This window comes from Myotis yumanensis, unplaced genomic scaffold, assembly GCF_028538775.1.
Source record: "Myotis yumanensis isolate MYYU_CA2020_CCGP unplaced genomic scaffold, mMyoYum1.0.hap1 SCAF_2, whole genome shotgun sequence".
Classification (NCBI taxonomy): Eukaryota; Metazoa; Chordata; class Mammalia; order Chiroptera; family Vespertilionidae; genus Myotis; species Myotis yumanensis.
Window position 1 is genome coordinate 11215201 of NW_027223753.1, and position 14049 is coordinate 11229249.

The window sequence follows — 14049 nt, forward strand, 5'->3', positions numbered from 1 at the left end:
CCTCTCCAGGACAGTTCCACTGGTTGTGGTGGGGGCGGCTGAGTCGCTCTCTCCAGTGCCATTGCTCTGGTTCAGGTTTGAAGGACAGATGTTGCTGACAGAGGCAGAAGGGAATTCTTCCGGGGGCTCATCTGGCCAGCCAAACTGCTCCTTGGTCTTGCCATAAATTTTTACAGCATCGATCATGGTGACACCTGCTGGATCCACCGAGGCCCCAACTGTAATAAGCAAGAGAAGCTATTAAAAAGCACATTCTCTGAAGGGCTAACACCACCATCTTCAAAGCAAAGACCAGACTAGGTTTGAGCAAAGTAGCAAATCACATTCATTTTTAGTCATAGAACTTGATCTCCTGCATCTTCAGCAGCACCTTAGTCTGTACAGATGTTAAATACACGAAGAAACAGCCCCACAATCAAAGCCTATGAGGTCTACTATTTGGAAGAAGAGTCGCTGACCATCACTGTAGAAACCAGACCCTCTGCGCTACCAGGGCACTGTATCGCCAACCCCCTCGCGCAGAGAACTCTGAGCACTCCCTTTGTTCAAAGCACAGATCCTCATCATTCATACAAATAGCATCAGACAGGTGGCCAGTAAACACTATAGAAAGATGCCAGCCTTATGCAAGACTCAGGAATTTATATTCAGGGTTTCAAGTTTTAATAGCATGGCAGGACACTGTCAAACACCTCAGTGCCGTGGACCTATGGCTGTTTCTGTGCTTTAAGGAAGCCTTGTGACTTCACGTGCTAATCTTGCCTCCTCTCTGCATAAACACGCAGGCGGCCCATCAGCAAGGCTGACCCAAGCCTATAGACGTGGAACTGAAGCAGATTTTGACCCTATCTCCACCCCTCCCATTCTCAAGTATATCCCTTTCCTGTCACCTTGCCTCCTTCATATCTCAAATGAAGCTCAGAGTTTCATGATAGTAGAGACCACAGAGGTATCAGCAGAATAGAGGGTCCCCAAATACTCAAGAGCCACAGAGAAGTGGCCCCCAAGTCAGCATCACAGTGGGAAGGATACAATATGTGCCAGGGGCTGGTGACTCACTGAAGAGGTTCAGTTTCTTATCAGCCTGCAAGGCCTCTTCTCTGGTGAAGGGGAAGTCAAACCAGCGGGAGCGACTCAGGTTAAGCTGCATCGTTCTGCCAAAGATCTCGATATATGACGGAGCCCGTTCAATTGCCTGGGTCCCAATCTGGATCCGCATGCCCGTCATCACCATTGTGCTGTTGTTGTTACTAATCTCAATGGTGAAGCCACCGGGCTGCAGGAAAGAAAGGCTCACATCAGAGAACGAATACAGTTCTTAAGGGCAGACCTGCAAACCTTCCTCTGACAGTGTCTCAATGTGTGGTCCCCGCAAGACCTTCATCCTTTCAAGTCTCCAGTAATAATTTCCTTCCTTCCGAAGCCAGGCAAGTTGAGACAGGGAACAGACTCTCTTCAATTTCAGGCTTCCTTCTCCCTCGCAGTTACCACCCACCTGCCCTCTGCACAGCAAACCTGTTGGTAACGTTGTACAGAAGCCCTTCTGCATGGGGTGAGAGAAATATTCACCCCAAGGACCATTTAACTAGTGTCTAGGGTCAGTGGCTGTGGGTATATACTTTATACTTGCATTCTCAAGAGATGTGCTCTCCAACAATAACACTGTTTGAGACTGAACCCAGCCTGATCCAGTCCTCACCTTGGTGTTGGCCACATACATGCCAGTGGAATTCAGCCGGTGCTTTATCTGTTGTGCATTGTAGACCTGCAGAAGGTCATTACCACCAAACTCCACATCTGTCAGCTGCTGGTTGTGTTCAAAGAAGTCAATGGGGAAGGTCACCTGGCTGGATGTGCGGGTTGCTGTGGAGAGAGCACAGATTGCCAGAGAGCATTGGAAAGTGTCGTCTCTCCCACCTCTGCGCCCACTCCACAGGTCGCACCCTCCCAGCTCAGCCCACACACACATGCTCCAAGCTTTCTAGACAAACGCTGGATTATGTTTGCATCAGTATGATGCCTATGTGTGGTTAGCTGTACCACTGTTATTATCCCTATAACCACAGTATCACCTAGCAGGACAAAGAAATCTGGCGCTGGTGTTGCGTACAGTTACTAACAATAGGTTCTCTCATACTGGTTTGTTTAAAATAAGTAGAACTATTTCTTTACTGGAAGATGAGCTGCATCACTATCTCACAGACTGGGACAAATTTCAGGTAATGGGAGGACCCCCACAATGGTCTGTGCTTAGCCAAATTTACTCACTCCTACAGTCAAGCTTTCACTCCCTGAAGAGTCCTCCATCAGTCAGGAGCAGGATCCCAGCTCAGAGACCCAGGAGGGGCTCTTCACTACTCACTGAGAAATTAACCAGCAACTGGAGAACCTACTCCTCAGTCAGTTCTTGCACTTCCCACCAGGCAAGCAATTTTCCCTGAACCCAGAGAAAAATCTCTCAAACAAGGTCCAAAAGATAATTCTTTACTGGGCACTTGAGGGTGGATGACCCTAAGTGGAGAGCCAATGAGTGCTTCCCATTAGTACAATGTGTCTCTAAAAGCCACACAGAGCATTGGTGGCCTCAGGAAACTTGAGTCCATTTTTGGAAATTAGCTAAGACATATCCCTACCTTTACAAAACATGGAAGTCAGACAGTCACCGATTCTTTATGGATATTTACAACAGTCTACTCTACTCATCATCTAGAAGACTGCCCCCACCCCCACCCCCCTACCCTCCTAACCCCGACTTGAGGGGCCTTACTGATGGTGGCTGTCTTGCGCTTTCGAACAGGCTTCATTATGCTGATGACACTGCTGGGCTGCAGGGATGGCTGAAGCCAATAGGAGGTGTTCTCCACGTTGGCCATGTAAATGCGCAGGCTGCCATCCTCACACAGCAAGATCATGGTTGTCCGCTGCTGCTCGTTGCAGGCCGTGTGCCTAATGGCGACCATGTCTTGGATCTAGGAGAAGGGGACAAAGGAGGGTGTTAGTTCCCGCACCTACAGATCAGAACCTCAGAGAGAGAGAGAGAAAGAGAGAGAGAGGCAGAGAAGCAGCTGTTTTCACAGTCAGTTGTGGGGCTGCAGAAGGATGGCACAGGCGTCAAGGGGAAAAATGGATCCCAATTCTTATATCGGCTCCTTGAAAGAGCTGGGAAAGTAGACTATACAACATAAAACTAGAGCAGGTTCACCCAATTCAAGTGATGGGAGAATGTGGCACTGACCTTTGCTTTAGCAGGAAGAGTCTTTATTTCTTGAATAAGAAAAGTGTCTGGTTTCACCATAACTACCAGTGGCACACCTGTAGTTTGCTGGACACAACACACCAAACCAGGGTGGTTCATCACCTCAGACCACTGGCAAAGGGCAGGAGACGTTTTACTGCCACCATTGGAACTGCAGACAACAAAAGTGGCCAAGGTCAGGTGTCAATCACCATCTACTGGAGCTGTCCTTGAACTAAAGGACATCCTCACTAAACACTTGACTCTCAGAGCAAGTTATTTGTCCAGGGACTCAATTACCCATGAATCTCATTTCTATTCTGAGCCATGTATATACTCTCATATGCCCCAAAGTGTGCCCCAGCAGGAGTCCTGGTTAGGATCTCCACTGCTAGGCTCCACTGTCTGAGGGAATAGGTGACTCTATGTGCCTAAGAGGTTGTCACTGCATAGGGCTGTGGAGCTGCCTAAGGCTGATGACCCAATTTCCTATTAAGAATCTCCAGTCCTGCCAAAACCGGTTTGGCTCAGTGGATAGAGCGTCGGCTTGCGGACTGAAAGGTCCCAGGTTCGATTCCGGTCAAGGGCATGTACTTGGGTTGCGGGAACATCCCCAGTGGGAGATGTGCAGGAGGCAGCTGATCGATGTTCCTCTCTCATCGATGTTTCTAACTATCTCTCTCCCTTCCTCTCTGTAGAAAATCAATAAAATATATTTTTTAAAAAAAAGAATCTCCAGTCCTACCCAGTTTGGCTCAGTGGATAAAGCGTCGGCCTGCGGACTGAAGGGTCCCAGGTTCGATTCTGGTCAAGGGTATGTACCTGGATTGCAGGCTCCTCTCCGGCCTGGGCCTTGGTCAGGGCTCATACAGGAGGCAACCTATCGACATGTCTCTCTCACATTGATATTTCTATCTTTCTCTCTCTCTTCTACTCTCTAAAAATCAATGGAAAAATAGCCTTGGGTGAGGATTAAAAAAAAAAAAAGAGTCTCCAAGCACTTCAAGTTATGTGTGAATGACATCTATTTTATTTCATCCCAAACCAGTAATTCACAAAACAGAGGCCAGAAAGTGCTAGAATGGCTCTTCAATAGCAGATAAGGAAAAAATCCTAAACCCCTTCCCCCTCCCTAAATAAAATAGTCACTACTTCACACACATCTCTATTATCCAAAAAGCTAACGGAACCTTCTAGCTCCCCAACCCCAACTATGCCCCCACTACCGATTCCATGTTCTTTGACCAATGAGCCCCCCAAGAGGCAACTTAAAGGCCATTATGACAGCATGCATGTCCAGGAGAAACTTTCCCTTCTCAAAACTCAGTAATCACATGAAAATCCGCTTTGCTGCCTTGACTACAGCTTTTCCTTCTGAATGACAGCGGCCCCACAAACTACCTCTTACAGGTTAGTCTCCATGGTGGGGACAAACCATGCAGACAGTCCAACCTGCCAACACTGGATGCTGCTCGATTGTGAAGATACCCAGCAGGGAAAGGAGCTGTCTGATGGAGAAAAGTACATTTCACCAAATTCATAACCGACACAGTACTTGGGAGGAAGGTGAGCCCTCCTAGTGAATGTGGGCATTATGGAGCCAAACATGCAGGGCTCATTCCCACCTTTTGATGTTAATGGAGAAGAGCTGCAACACCTCCAGAGTCGTCCTGCTGATGGTGGCTGCAAACGACTTGCCTTGACAATAGCTGAAGAACAGCATCTGCAACACGTGGGAGTAGTAGACAGACACACCACCACCTGCCACCTGGCTGTTACTGTCCTGTCAGGACAAAGACACAACGTCTGCATTAACTTCTCATGTTGCCTTGGGTACCAGCTTCCCGTTTTGCTGGTTATTAGTTTTAAATCAAGATAGTGAGCTCTCATAGTCTAAAACATGAGATGCCTGGGCTAAATTTTAAAAACTGAGAATAAAGAAACATCAAGTTGAATTTAGTCCTAAAGGACAATAGTTTTTGTTATTAGGTAAAAAGTTAGAAGAAAAAAGAACAAGAATAGAAGAGCTGCTAAGCTAATTAAATTAGGAATAGAAGGAAACGGCAACATTTGCTCTAACCTTCAGGTCCTCGTGGTTGATTTCCAGAACATTAGTGACATAGAAGGGTCCCTGCTGGGCACTGCTGGCCTCTTCCATGAGCTGAGTGTAGATGTACCCAGCTGAAGACATTATAACAATGATGTTCTTTCCCTCCTCGTTAAAGAGGAAGGTCACATCTCGTATCTTTGAGCTTGGCAGGAGAAAGTAGAAGGTTGGACTCAAGGCATCAACAGACAGGTCATAAATCTGCAGAATGAAAGGAAAAAAGATGAAATCAGGGAGATCTGTTGCAGCTCCACCCCCAAATTATCCTGGTAAATCCAAGAGCTGCAATTGGAGAGCAAGTGCTAGGCACTGATGAATAAAGATGAATAAAGTACCTGTTACTCTCCCTCAAGGAATGAGTAGGGGAGAGATACACATCAACAAATTCTGCAACAAGTACAGCAATAGCTGTGCACTTGGTATACTGGGGAATTTTAAATTGCCTACACACAGAAAGCTCCTGCTCGGCAATGTAACAAAAGGCAACAAAATGTTAGGATTTTTTTATTTTTTATTTCTGAAAAAAGCTAGCACACAATGGAGATCAGACATTCTGGATTTAAAAGCAAAACCATTCTAGGACCACATCATCAGAGCTGTTACTGTACCTTGACAAAATCTGCGGTGACAATCGCTAACTCAGTCTGTGAACCAGGTAACCACACGGCTTTGATGATGAAGTTTCCTGTTGCCAACTGGGGGTGCAACACCAAGTGATCCGAAACGGAGCCTGAGCTACTGAAGGTCAGCACATGGCAGTCCTGGACACAGTTAAGAAACAGAATGGTTGAAAGATGATTTGGAAATAGACTAATTCATTTCAGAGTTCTAATGTTTCCTATTCTTCCCTAATATTCCCTGCCTTCACACAGTATTCAGACTATCTAGAACATATTCAGGTTTCAAGAACATATAAAGATTATTCCAACATAAAAACAATGTAGAAGAAATTCAGAGAAATATTTCTTTTGCATTCCAATGGTTTTTAAGTTTGACCTCAACAGCCAGTAAGGAAAGTGGTGCTAAGAACAGGAGAGAGAAGGTGACTAGGACCCACAGCTCTAGGTAACCAACCCTGGATCATGACCGTTACCTTCAGCCCACACACAGCCAGGTAGTCTTCCTTGCATGGATTCCCAGTGAGGCTCAACACAGTAAAGGGGACTGGGGCAGATGCTAGGCGGGTCAGCGTCAACTTCCTTTTGCTGGAATCTGCTTGCTTCAGGAGTGCAGAGAGCTGCAGAACAGTGATCTGCAAAGGAACAATTACCAATTTATTCTTAACCCTCGTCTTCTCAGAGAACACAGCAATAACAAACGCTTCTTCAATAGGGATATTAGTTTGCAGGTTTTTATTGTGGATAAGCCTCTGAGGAAAACCCTAGCCCAATATCACCCTCTATTTCTCCTGGCTAAAAGATATGGAACGTCTTCATTTTCTCCACCCAGTGAGGACCAATAAATCTAATTTCTCTTTCTATAATCAGTTCATAAAAATAAGAAATTGCTATGTACTATATCCTTTCTAGTTTACTACGAAATATTTTTGAGTATTTTCCAGCTCTTTTAAGAACTATTCATATCTCTAGTTTGTTCTTTTCACTTAAGATAATGTTAAAACAACTTAACTGGTGATGGAGAAGCCAGAATACAGAAAAACGTGAAGACACCCACAACTCTCTCACCTTCCACGGGTTCTAGAACACAACATATAAACTTCCCTGTGTCCTTTGAGGGCTGGGAGGAACCAAATAAGGAACACTCAGTTTTCCTATGAAGCTGTCTCTTGGCTTATGCCTTCCAGAGTGACCAAACTGGGCAGACTGGAAGCCATTCTGTCATAGGTCACTGCTGGTCATTACCTTTCCCTGGGGCTTGAAGGATATGCTCTGAGGGGGAATTTACATTACTGAGAAACAGAGCCTTAGTTCGTCATACTGGGTCTAAGTCTAAGTCACCAAGTGTTCCAGTAGAAATGCTCATTGAGCACTGTCCTTAAAGCATTCTCAGAACCTGACAGATTTTTCCCAAAGGGCCAATCTAAACATAGTCATCTATCTGTTTTACTTAGCACTTAAGATAAATAAAACCTAAAATGAGTGGGAAGGAAATGGGATTACCCACCTTGCCTTTCTCATGACTGACTGCCAAATGTTGGCGGCGACCATGGGGGGAGGAGAGTACACACATAGCCACCCGCCTGAGTACATGGGCGCTGATTAGCTGTCGAATAGTCTGGCCCTGGTCTCCGCTGTAATTCATCCGAACATTCTCAAAGGCACCTTCCTGGGAGCCTAAGGTGGGAACCTGGCACAGAGGGAAGCAGAGAGAGTAGGCAGTAATGAGGCAAACAAGATCAAGTGGATTCACACACTATTTAAGTGACTAAGATACTGCAGTTAGGTCATTCAGGAGCAATGGACGCCAATCTGTCCATGGACACAGGTAAGTTTGTAAAGTTACTGTCAGCAATAACAACAATGTAGTGAATGTTTCATAAAGCTATATTTAGTTAATAAAAAGTATTAGCTCTTAAAAAAGTTATAAAGCTTTTTAAAAAAAAAAAAATATATATATATATATATATATAGTGCTATGAATTTTTTCTCAATGATCTAAGCAGGGAAAATGAAAAGTCAACAGCTTTTAGGGTTACCAACACCACCCAATATTTTTTAGCTTCATCTTTCATATCTAGAAGTTTAAAAAACACTGGTCTAAAACTGTGACTATTTTTTTAATTTATTTTGAGAGTGAAAAAAACATACTGGACCACATAGGTATTTTTTACATTCAGGTACCTAAAGAAATGGATTCAGAAACATTTTTACACTGCTGTGTAACCACTGTGTACACTTGTAACTGATTTTTAATAAAGTACATGTGTGTAAGTATGTGTGTGGATTTCCAAATGAGAATTTTTTCCTTAGAAACAGTCACCTTGCGAGACCTAGTCATGTCCGTCATTTATTTTTGCGCTTCCAAAGAGGCCAGGCAGACCCACCGGAAGTCCTATAGTCAGTGCTGAGCACAGGTTTTAAAGTGGATACTCACTTACAACTTAAAACCCATATCATATGAAGAACTAAAGGAAAGTTACCTAAAGCAAAAGAGGACAAACATTATTTTTGCAACCCAGATGAGCCTTAGGGGATAAGATACAATAAGGAGGTTCTCTATTTTATATACGGAAGAAATTTATATTATAATTCTCCAAATGAAGATCTTCACATCGTGGCAATTCATATACTTACATGAACTGAAAAGGGGACTTACTCCAAATGATTTCTTTAGCATACACACCTCACATGCTGATTTTCACACTGGATGTCATGGTACTTTAGGTTCTAAGTTCTAAATGGTCAGGGATCGACTATTCTAAGGATATTTCTTAGAGTACCTAGCACACTTTGGCATCTAAGTTTCCTGACCCTGACACACTCACCATGAGCTGGTCTGTCATCTCAACCACCTTGTCCACTGTATGCAGCTCTCGGAGGGCTTGCTGAGCCCGGCTGCTGCTCCCCACGGCAGAAGCCTGCTGAAAGTTGGTCTGAATGGCATCCATGAGGAAATTGAGCATGTCTAACACGAGAGGAGCGAAGGAGAAATTGGCCTGAGAAAAATCCAAATACACAAATGAAAAAAAAAAAAAAAAGAAAGAAAGAAAAATAATGGGTCATACTCATCATTAATAACCTTGCCAGTATCTACCCTCAGAATCCATTATGGAGAATCATCTCATTCCCTCCATAATATTGGATTTGATTCCAATCCGTATGTTACTATGCTATTAACTCTAGAGCAGCGGTTCTCAACCTGTGGGTCGTGACCCCTTTGGGGGTCGAACGGCCCTTTCACAGGGGTCGCCTAAGACCAGCGGAAAACACATATATAATTACATATTGTTTTTGTGATTAATCACTATGCTTTAATTATGTTTAATTTGTAACAATGAAATTGGGGGTCACCACAACATGAGGAACTGTATTAAAGGGTCGCGGTATTAGGAAGGTTGAGAACCACTGCTCTAGAGCAATCTTTCTAAACCAGGAGTCTCATGTAGATACCCTAAAGCTCGATCATGTCCATCATGCATAATTAGCTAACTTCTCTCCTGTGAAACTAGAATGGTTCTAGTTATGTACAATCCTTAGGAAAATTGACAAAATAATCACTCAAATCATGTTCTGTATTCTATGCTTCAGATGAGGAACTCTGGCCGAGAAGGGGTGCTCTAGTGTATTACACAACTAAAAACTACCCTCACACAAACTCCCGTAATACTCAGTGATACATCCTTCCCTAACAGGTATGCCTGACAACACATACCATTTAGTCACACTGTGGAAGTAAGAGAAAGAGGAAATAGCTCCAAGTCCCACCAGTGGAGCTGCAAAAACAGCCTTGTCCATTGTTTGCTAGTGAACCACCTGCCAGGCTCCGCCCTCTGCCTACGGTGCCGGGTGCCATCAGAGCCCACCTGGTTCTGCAGCTCCTCCCGGCAGCCCTCCACTGTGCGGCACAGGCTGCTCTTCTTAGGCTTCTCCTCATCAGCAACCTTGCCATCGCTGATGGTGACTTTGGCCTTGTCAGCTGGGGATGTGCTGGCGTGGCGCACCAGACTCTCTGAAACCCTGGGTTCACTCTGAAATGCTGACTCCTTCATGGTGGAACTCATGCCACTGCTAGGTGTTCGCTTCACCAGCGCCTAGGGACAGAAAACATCAGAGGCCCTAAGCTCTCACCACAAGCACAGATAAAATACTGCCTAAGATCCTGGAGGGAAATCTGACCCAAAGGAGAAATTGGCTAGCCACTTAAAAGATCCAAAGGCCTGAATTCTGATCTTCATGGTATTCACCTACTATCTATGTAAAAATTATGCAGAGCAACTAGTCTTGATTATAATCTGAAATTATGGAGAGGGTCTTAGAAAAAAGTTGCAAGATCTCAAATGACCCTGGAAGTTCTAACAGTCTAAGTGAAGTGCTTAAGCCATGATCGGTGACAGAATCAGACTTTACTCCTAGACCCAGGTCACCAGGAAGGTGACATGAGAATTTCCCAGTTTGGCTGAAGCATTCCCATGTCATTAACAAGCCGCCCTTTTTAGCCCAGAGAATGCTCCAATCTCTCACCAAACAGCTGCCATCTTCCTTGGCTCCACAGTCACAGAAGAAGGATCCGTATTTGGCATAGGAAATCTCGTGATCCTTGTGGCATACCTTGGCACATACTGTGCACACCCCCACCCCATCCACCATTTTGCAGGTGTGGCAGTGGTACCTACAAAGAACAAGAACCAGCAAATGAGTTCAGAAGTCCCAACAATCAAGGCCTGGCAAACCGTCACCTAAAAAGAACTACTCTTACCAATGCTGGTTCATGAATTCTTTCTGAGTGATGGTAAAAGTGCAGAGTTTATTGCAAAGAGAATCTTCATCCTTCAAAGATAATAAGACCTTTTAATCAGACCTACAGCCCTCCAGACACCCAGAAAAACACAGCCTATATAAATAGTTGACTCTAGGAAATGGCTTGCAGGCTCTTCATGTGCTACAATGTCAGGTGAGACCTCAGAGTTTGTGGTTAAGAAAAAGAGAAATCGTATGCTTTCTCTACTAGGGGGCTCACACCATTCCCATGAAGAACTCATCCCAGAAACTCCATTTTGGATGCAAAACTAAGGAATAGCAGAATTATTGACTCTGGATGGAAGGCAGCATATGTTCATTAAATAGTCCTTTCCCCCAAGAAATTAGGTCCCGACAGCTTGCTCCACAGGCCTGGAGAAGCATTCTGGCATTAATCGCATAAACTGGGAGAAAGCTATAGGACTATAAAGAGTTTTGAAGCTCACGGCTGGGAGAGAGGGTATGGGCCTGTTAGTGTGAGCTCTGCAAGTGCCACTCAGGAATTACTCTGTGGGTCCCTTGGTACTTACTGAATCCTCAGCCTGGGAGTCTTCCTCTTCCACTGCCAGCTCCTCCACCCAGTCTGAGTCCACCTCAATGGCCCGTTCTTCCCCATCCATCGAGAGGTGACTTGGGCCTTGACCGTTACTCTGGCTCAATGCATTGGTGACATCAGCCAAGTAAGACATAATATGGCATGTGCACTCCAGGATGACCACATGCTACAAGAAAAGAACACCACACCATAGAAGCCTTGGTCTCCCATATTTCATTATTATGTCAACTATGTTTTGTCAAGCTTTTCCTAATAAAGTTCAATTTCAGAGGAATGGTATAAGAGAAAAAAAATACTTTAATTATCCATTTCCCAACTCTTAGCACTATGACCACATGTAGCTGGTCAATAAATTGCACTGAATTACTGTGTATTCATTTATTCTTAAGCACAAACATGAGTCTTTACAAAATATTATAAAATGAAATAAAATTGAAATAAGGAAAAGGGAAAAAAACGAAGACAAATATTCACGGAAAGATTAGATTAAAAGTATGACTAGGTTCTCATTAGCATCTTTTAACCATTAGTAAAAGACACATAAATTACTGGTTTTAAATCAATGCAGTAGAGGAGAAACAGCTTCAGAGATCAAGTGGAAAAATTTCCAGCAACCCTTTGCAGGTAGTTCTTGCTTGCCTAAAAAACTCAACAGTCTGGCATCAAAGCCTCAGATTTCTCAGTTCCTCACTCTGCACAGACAGTTCAGAGCTGAAAGGATAAAGATTAGCAAGAAAAGAGGGAGAAAGGAATGGTGTCGTGGTGATTGGCCATTAGCTTCCTATGCCAGGCTCATGAATTGAGGGGTGAGGGTTTGGGGAATGCCTGAATGTAAGATTTCTGTCAGTTTCAAACCATTTTCTCAGCACAGTGACCTGAACCCTCAGGCAAAGTAACCATCCTAGTATCTAGACTGGAGCTGAAGAGACAGTCTGTAACCCCACATAACACCTCCTCAGAGCAGATGGAGGCAATGCAGGAGCAGGAGACAGTGTTCCACAGCATAGCAGTATCTAAAAATAGCTGGAGTTTATTATGTTTTAAGGATTCTGCCACCCAAAAGGTGTTAAAGGGCATGCAGTTTACAATTACATTTTTCTAGGTCTTTGAAACTTTTAACCTCTTCCTCTGTAGGCTGGCCAGGGACAGAAGCCAACAGAGAGGAGAGACTTCCACCTGACACAGAGAATCCACTCGCTGACTGTTGTCACTCCTCAGTTTTCTTACCTTTCCATGCATTACATTGGCATTCAGTTTTTCAACCACATTCTTCTGTGACAGGTACTTCTTGCTATCCCAAGGAAAGAAAAAGGGGGAGAGGACACAAAATCAGATGAACCAAAGAAAGGAAGCATCTTCATAAATCTTGCATCAGGTTGTGGACACTATGAAGCAAAGGCATCCTTAGAAAACTATGTAGATAATCAGAGGTCTGTGGTGCTCTGGCCTTATCACTGACACTTAGTACACTTTTCCCCAAGACTTCTCCTAGGAATAATGACCAGAAAACCCTACTTAGAAACAGTGAAGATGAAGTCTAAAGTGAACAAAGTTATTGATAAAAAGGCAGGGATTCAAGCCCTGGCTGGTGTGGCTCAAGAGTTGGACCACTGACCCATGCACCAAAGTGTTGTGGGTTCAATTCCTGGTCAAGAGCATGTACCTGGGTTGCAAGTTTGATCCCCAACCCCAATCGGGGTGCATAAGGAAGACAACCAATAGATGTGTTGACACCAATGTTTCTTTCTCTGCAACCTCCCCCCCCCCGCCATTCCATTATCTCTAAAAATCAATGGGAAAAATAGCCTTGGATAAAGATTAACAAAAAAAGGGGGGAGGGGGCAGGGATTCAAGTTTCTTTTATACTCATTCTGAGCTACAAAGAAAATAACCTACAATTAGTTATCCCCTTTTATCTAAGAGCAAGCAGTGTTGTAACGTATGGATGGGTTCCTCCAATTTCATCACCTTACCATCTACTTAGCCAGTCCACAGCAGCATTATGAAGCTGAAGATGGCCAGCACCTTGACCTGCACTGGCCAGGGTGGCCATCACAACCATGAGTTCAGGGAAACCAGTTCCATCACCGTTGGCCAGCATCTCTGTTGCCATGGGGATCAGGGTACCCAGAAGCACAGCACACACACCTTCCCCAACTTGGCTGGGAGGAAGAAACAGCAAATTGGTGAGTAATCAACAGGAATCTGACTCCATCTACCTCTGAATTCTTAAGAGTAATTAAGGAAAGTCTTAAATTAAACAGTAAATGCATGACTATATATACTTTGGACTTGGGCTCCTAGAGCAGAAAACTTTCACCTATGTCACAACCAACTTGGAGTCACTGAAAATACTGGCTGATGCCTGAAAAAAAGATCACTGCAAAATCTCTCAACATATTTCTGGAGTCGTTAGGGCTACGGTACAAAAATGCAATTGTTCTACCTGTTTTCCCGAACAATGTATGTAGTCAGTAACTGCAACAGCTGCCGGTTCTCCTGAATCATATCCAGCTGATCAGAATCTTTGGGAGGCGATGTGGTCATGCGGGTGAGCCAGGCCTGGAGACGCACAGGCTCCACGCAAGCCAGCTGTGCCAGAGAGCCACAGAGGTGCAGAAGACTCGGGTTAGGGCTCTTCTCAGCTGGGGACAGAGAGGCCAAGGTCAGTGAGGAGGGCAAGAGGAAAGGAAGGAAGGTGCAAATTGTGAGCCAGGAAAGGGGAAAGGCTTTA

At 44.4% G+C, this 14049-nt stretch overlaps 1 protein-coding gene across 6 annotated transcripts in view; it reads right to left on the reverse strand.

The window, feature by feature from the left end:
• The window catches only part of UBR4 (ubiquitin protein ligase E3 component n-recognin 4), a 133463-nt gene that overhangs the window by 75474 nt on the left and 43940 nt on the right, over nucleotides 1–14049 (reverse strand). For all 6 annotated transcript variants that reach the window (XM_070404214.1, XM_070404211.1, XM_070404213.1 and 3 more), the window contains exons 32-49: nucleotides 13762–13960; nucleotides 13289–13477; nucleotides 12543–12606; nucleotides 11290–11481; nucleotides 10719–10789; nucleotides 10484–10631; nucleotides 9826–10053; nucleotides 8788–8958; nucleotides 7467–7649; nucleotides 6436–6594; nucleotides 5951–6103; nucleotides 5316–5543; nucleotides 4861–5018; nucleotides 3236–3407; nucleotides 2768–2969; nucleotides 1700–1863; nucleotides 1060–1276; nucleotides 2–218 (exon numbers count right to left, since the gene is read on the reverse strand). In XM_070404214.1, coding sequence (XP_070260315.1) covers nucleotides 2–218; nucleotides 1060–1276; nucleotides 1700–1863; nucleotides 2768–2969; nucleotides 3236–3407; nucleotides 4861–5018; nucleotides 5316–5543; nucleotides 5951–6103; nucleotides 6436–6594; nucleotides 7467–7649; nucleotides 8788–8958; nucleotides 9826–10053; nucleotides 10484–10631; nucleotides 10719–10789; nucleotides 11290–11481; nucleotides 12543–12606; nucleotides 13289–13477; nucleotides 13762–13960 — 3115 coding nt within the window. The remainder of the gene's footprint in view (nucleotide 1; nucleotides 219–1059; nucleotides 1277–1699; nucleotides 1864–2767; nucleotides 2970–3235; nucleotides 3408–4860; nucleotides 5019–5315; nucleotides 5544–5950; nucleotides 6104–6435; nucleotides 6595–7466; nucleotides 7650–8787; nucleotides 8959–9825; nucleotides 10054–10483; nucleotides 10632–10718; nucleotides 10790–11289; nucleotides 11482–12542; nucleotides 12607–13288; nucleotides 13478–13761; nucleotides 13961–14049) is intronic.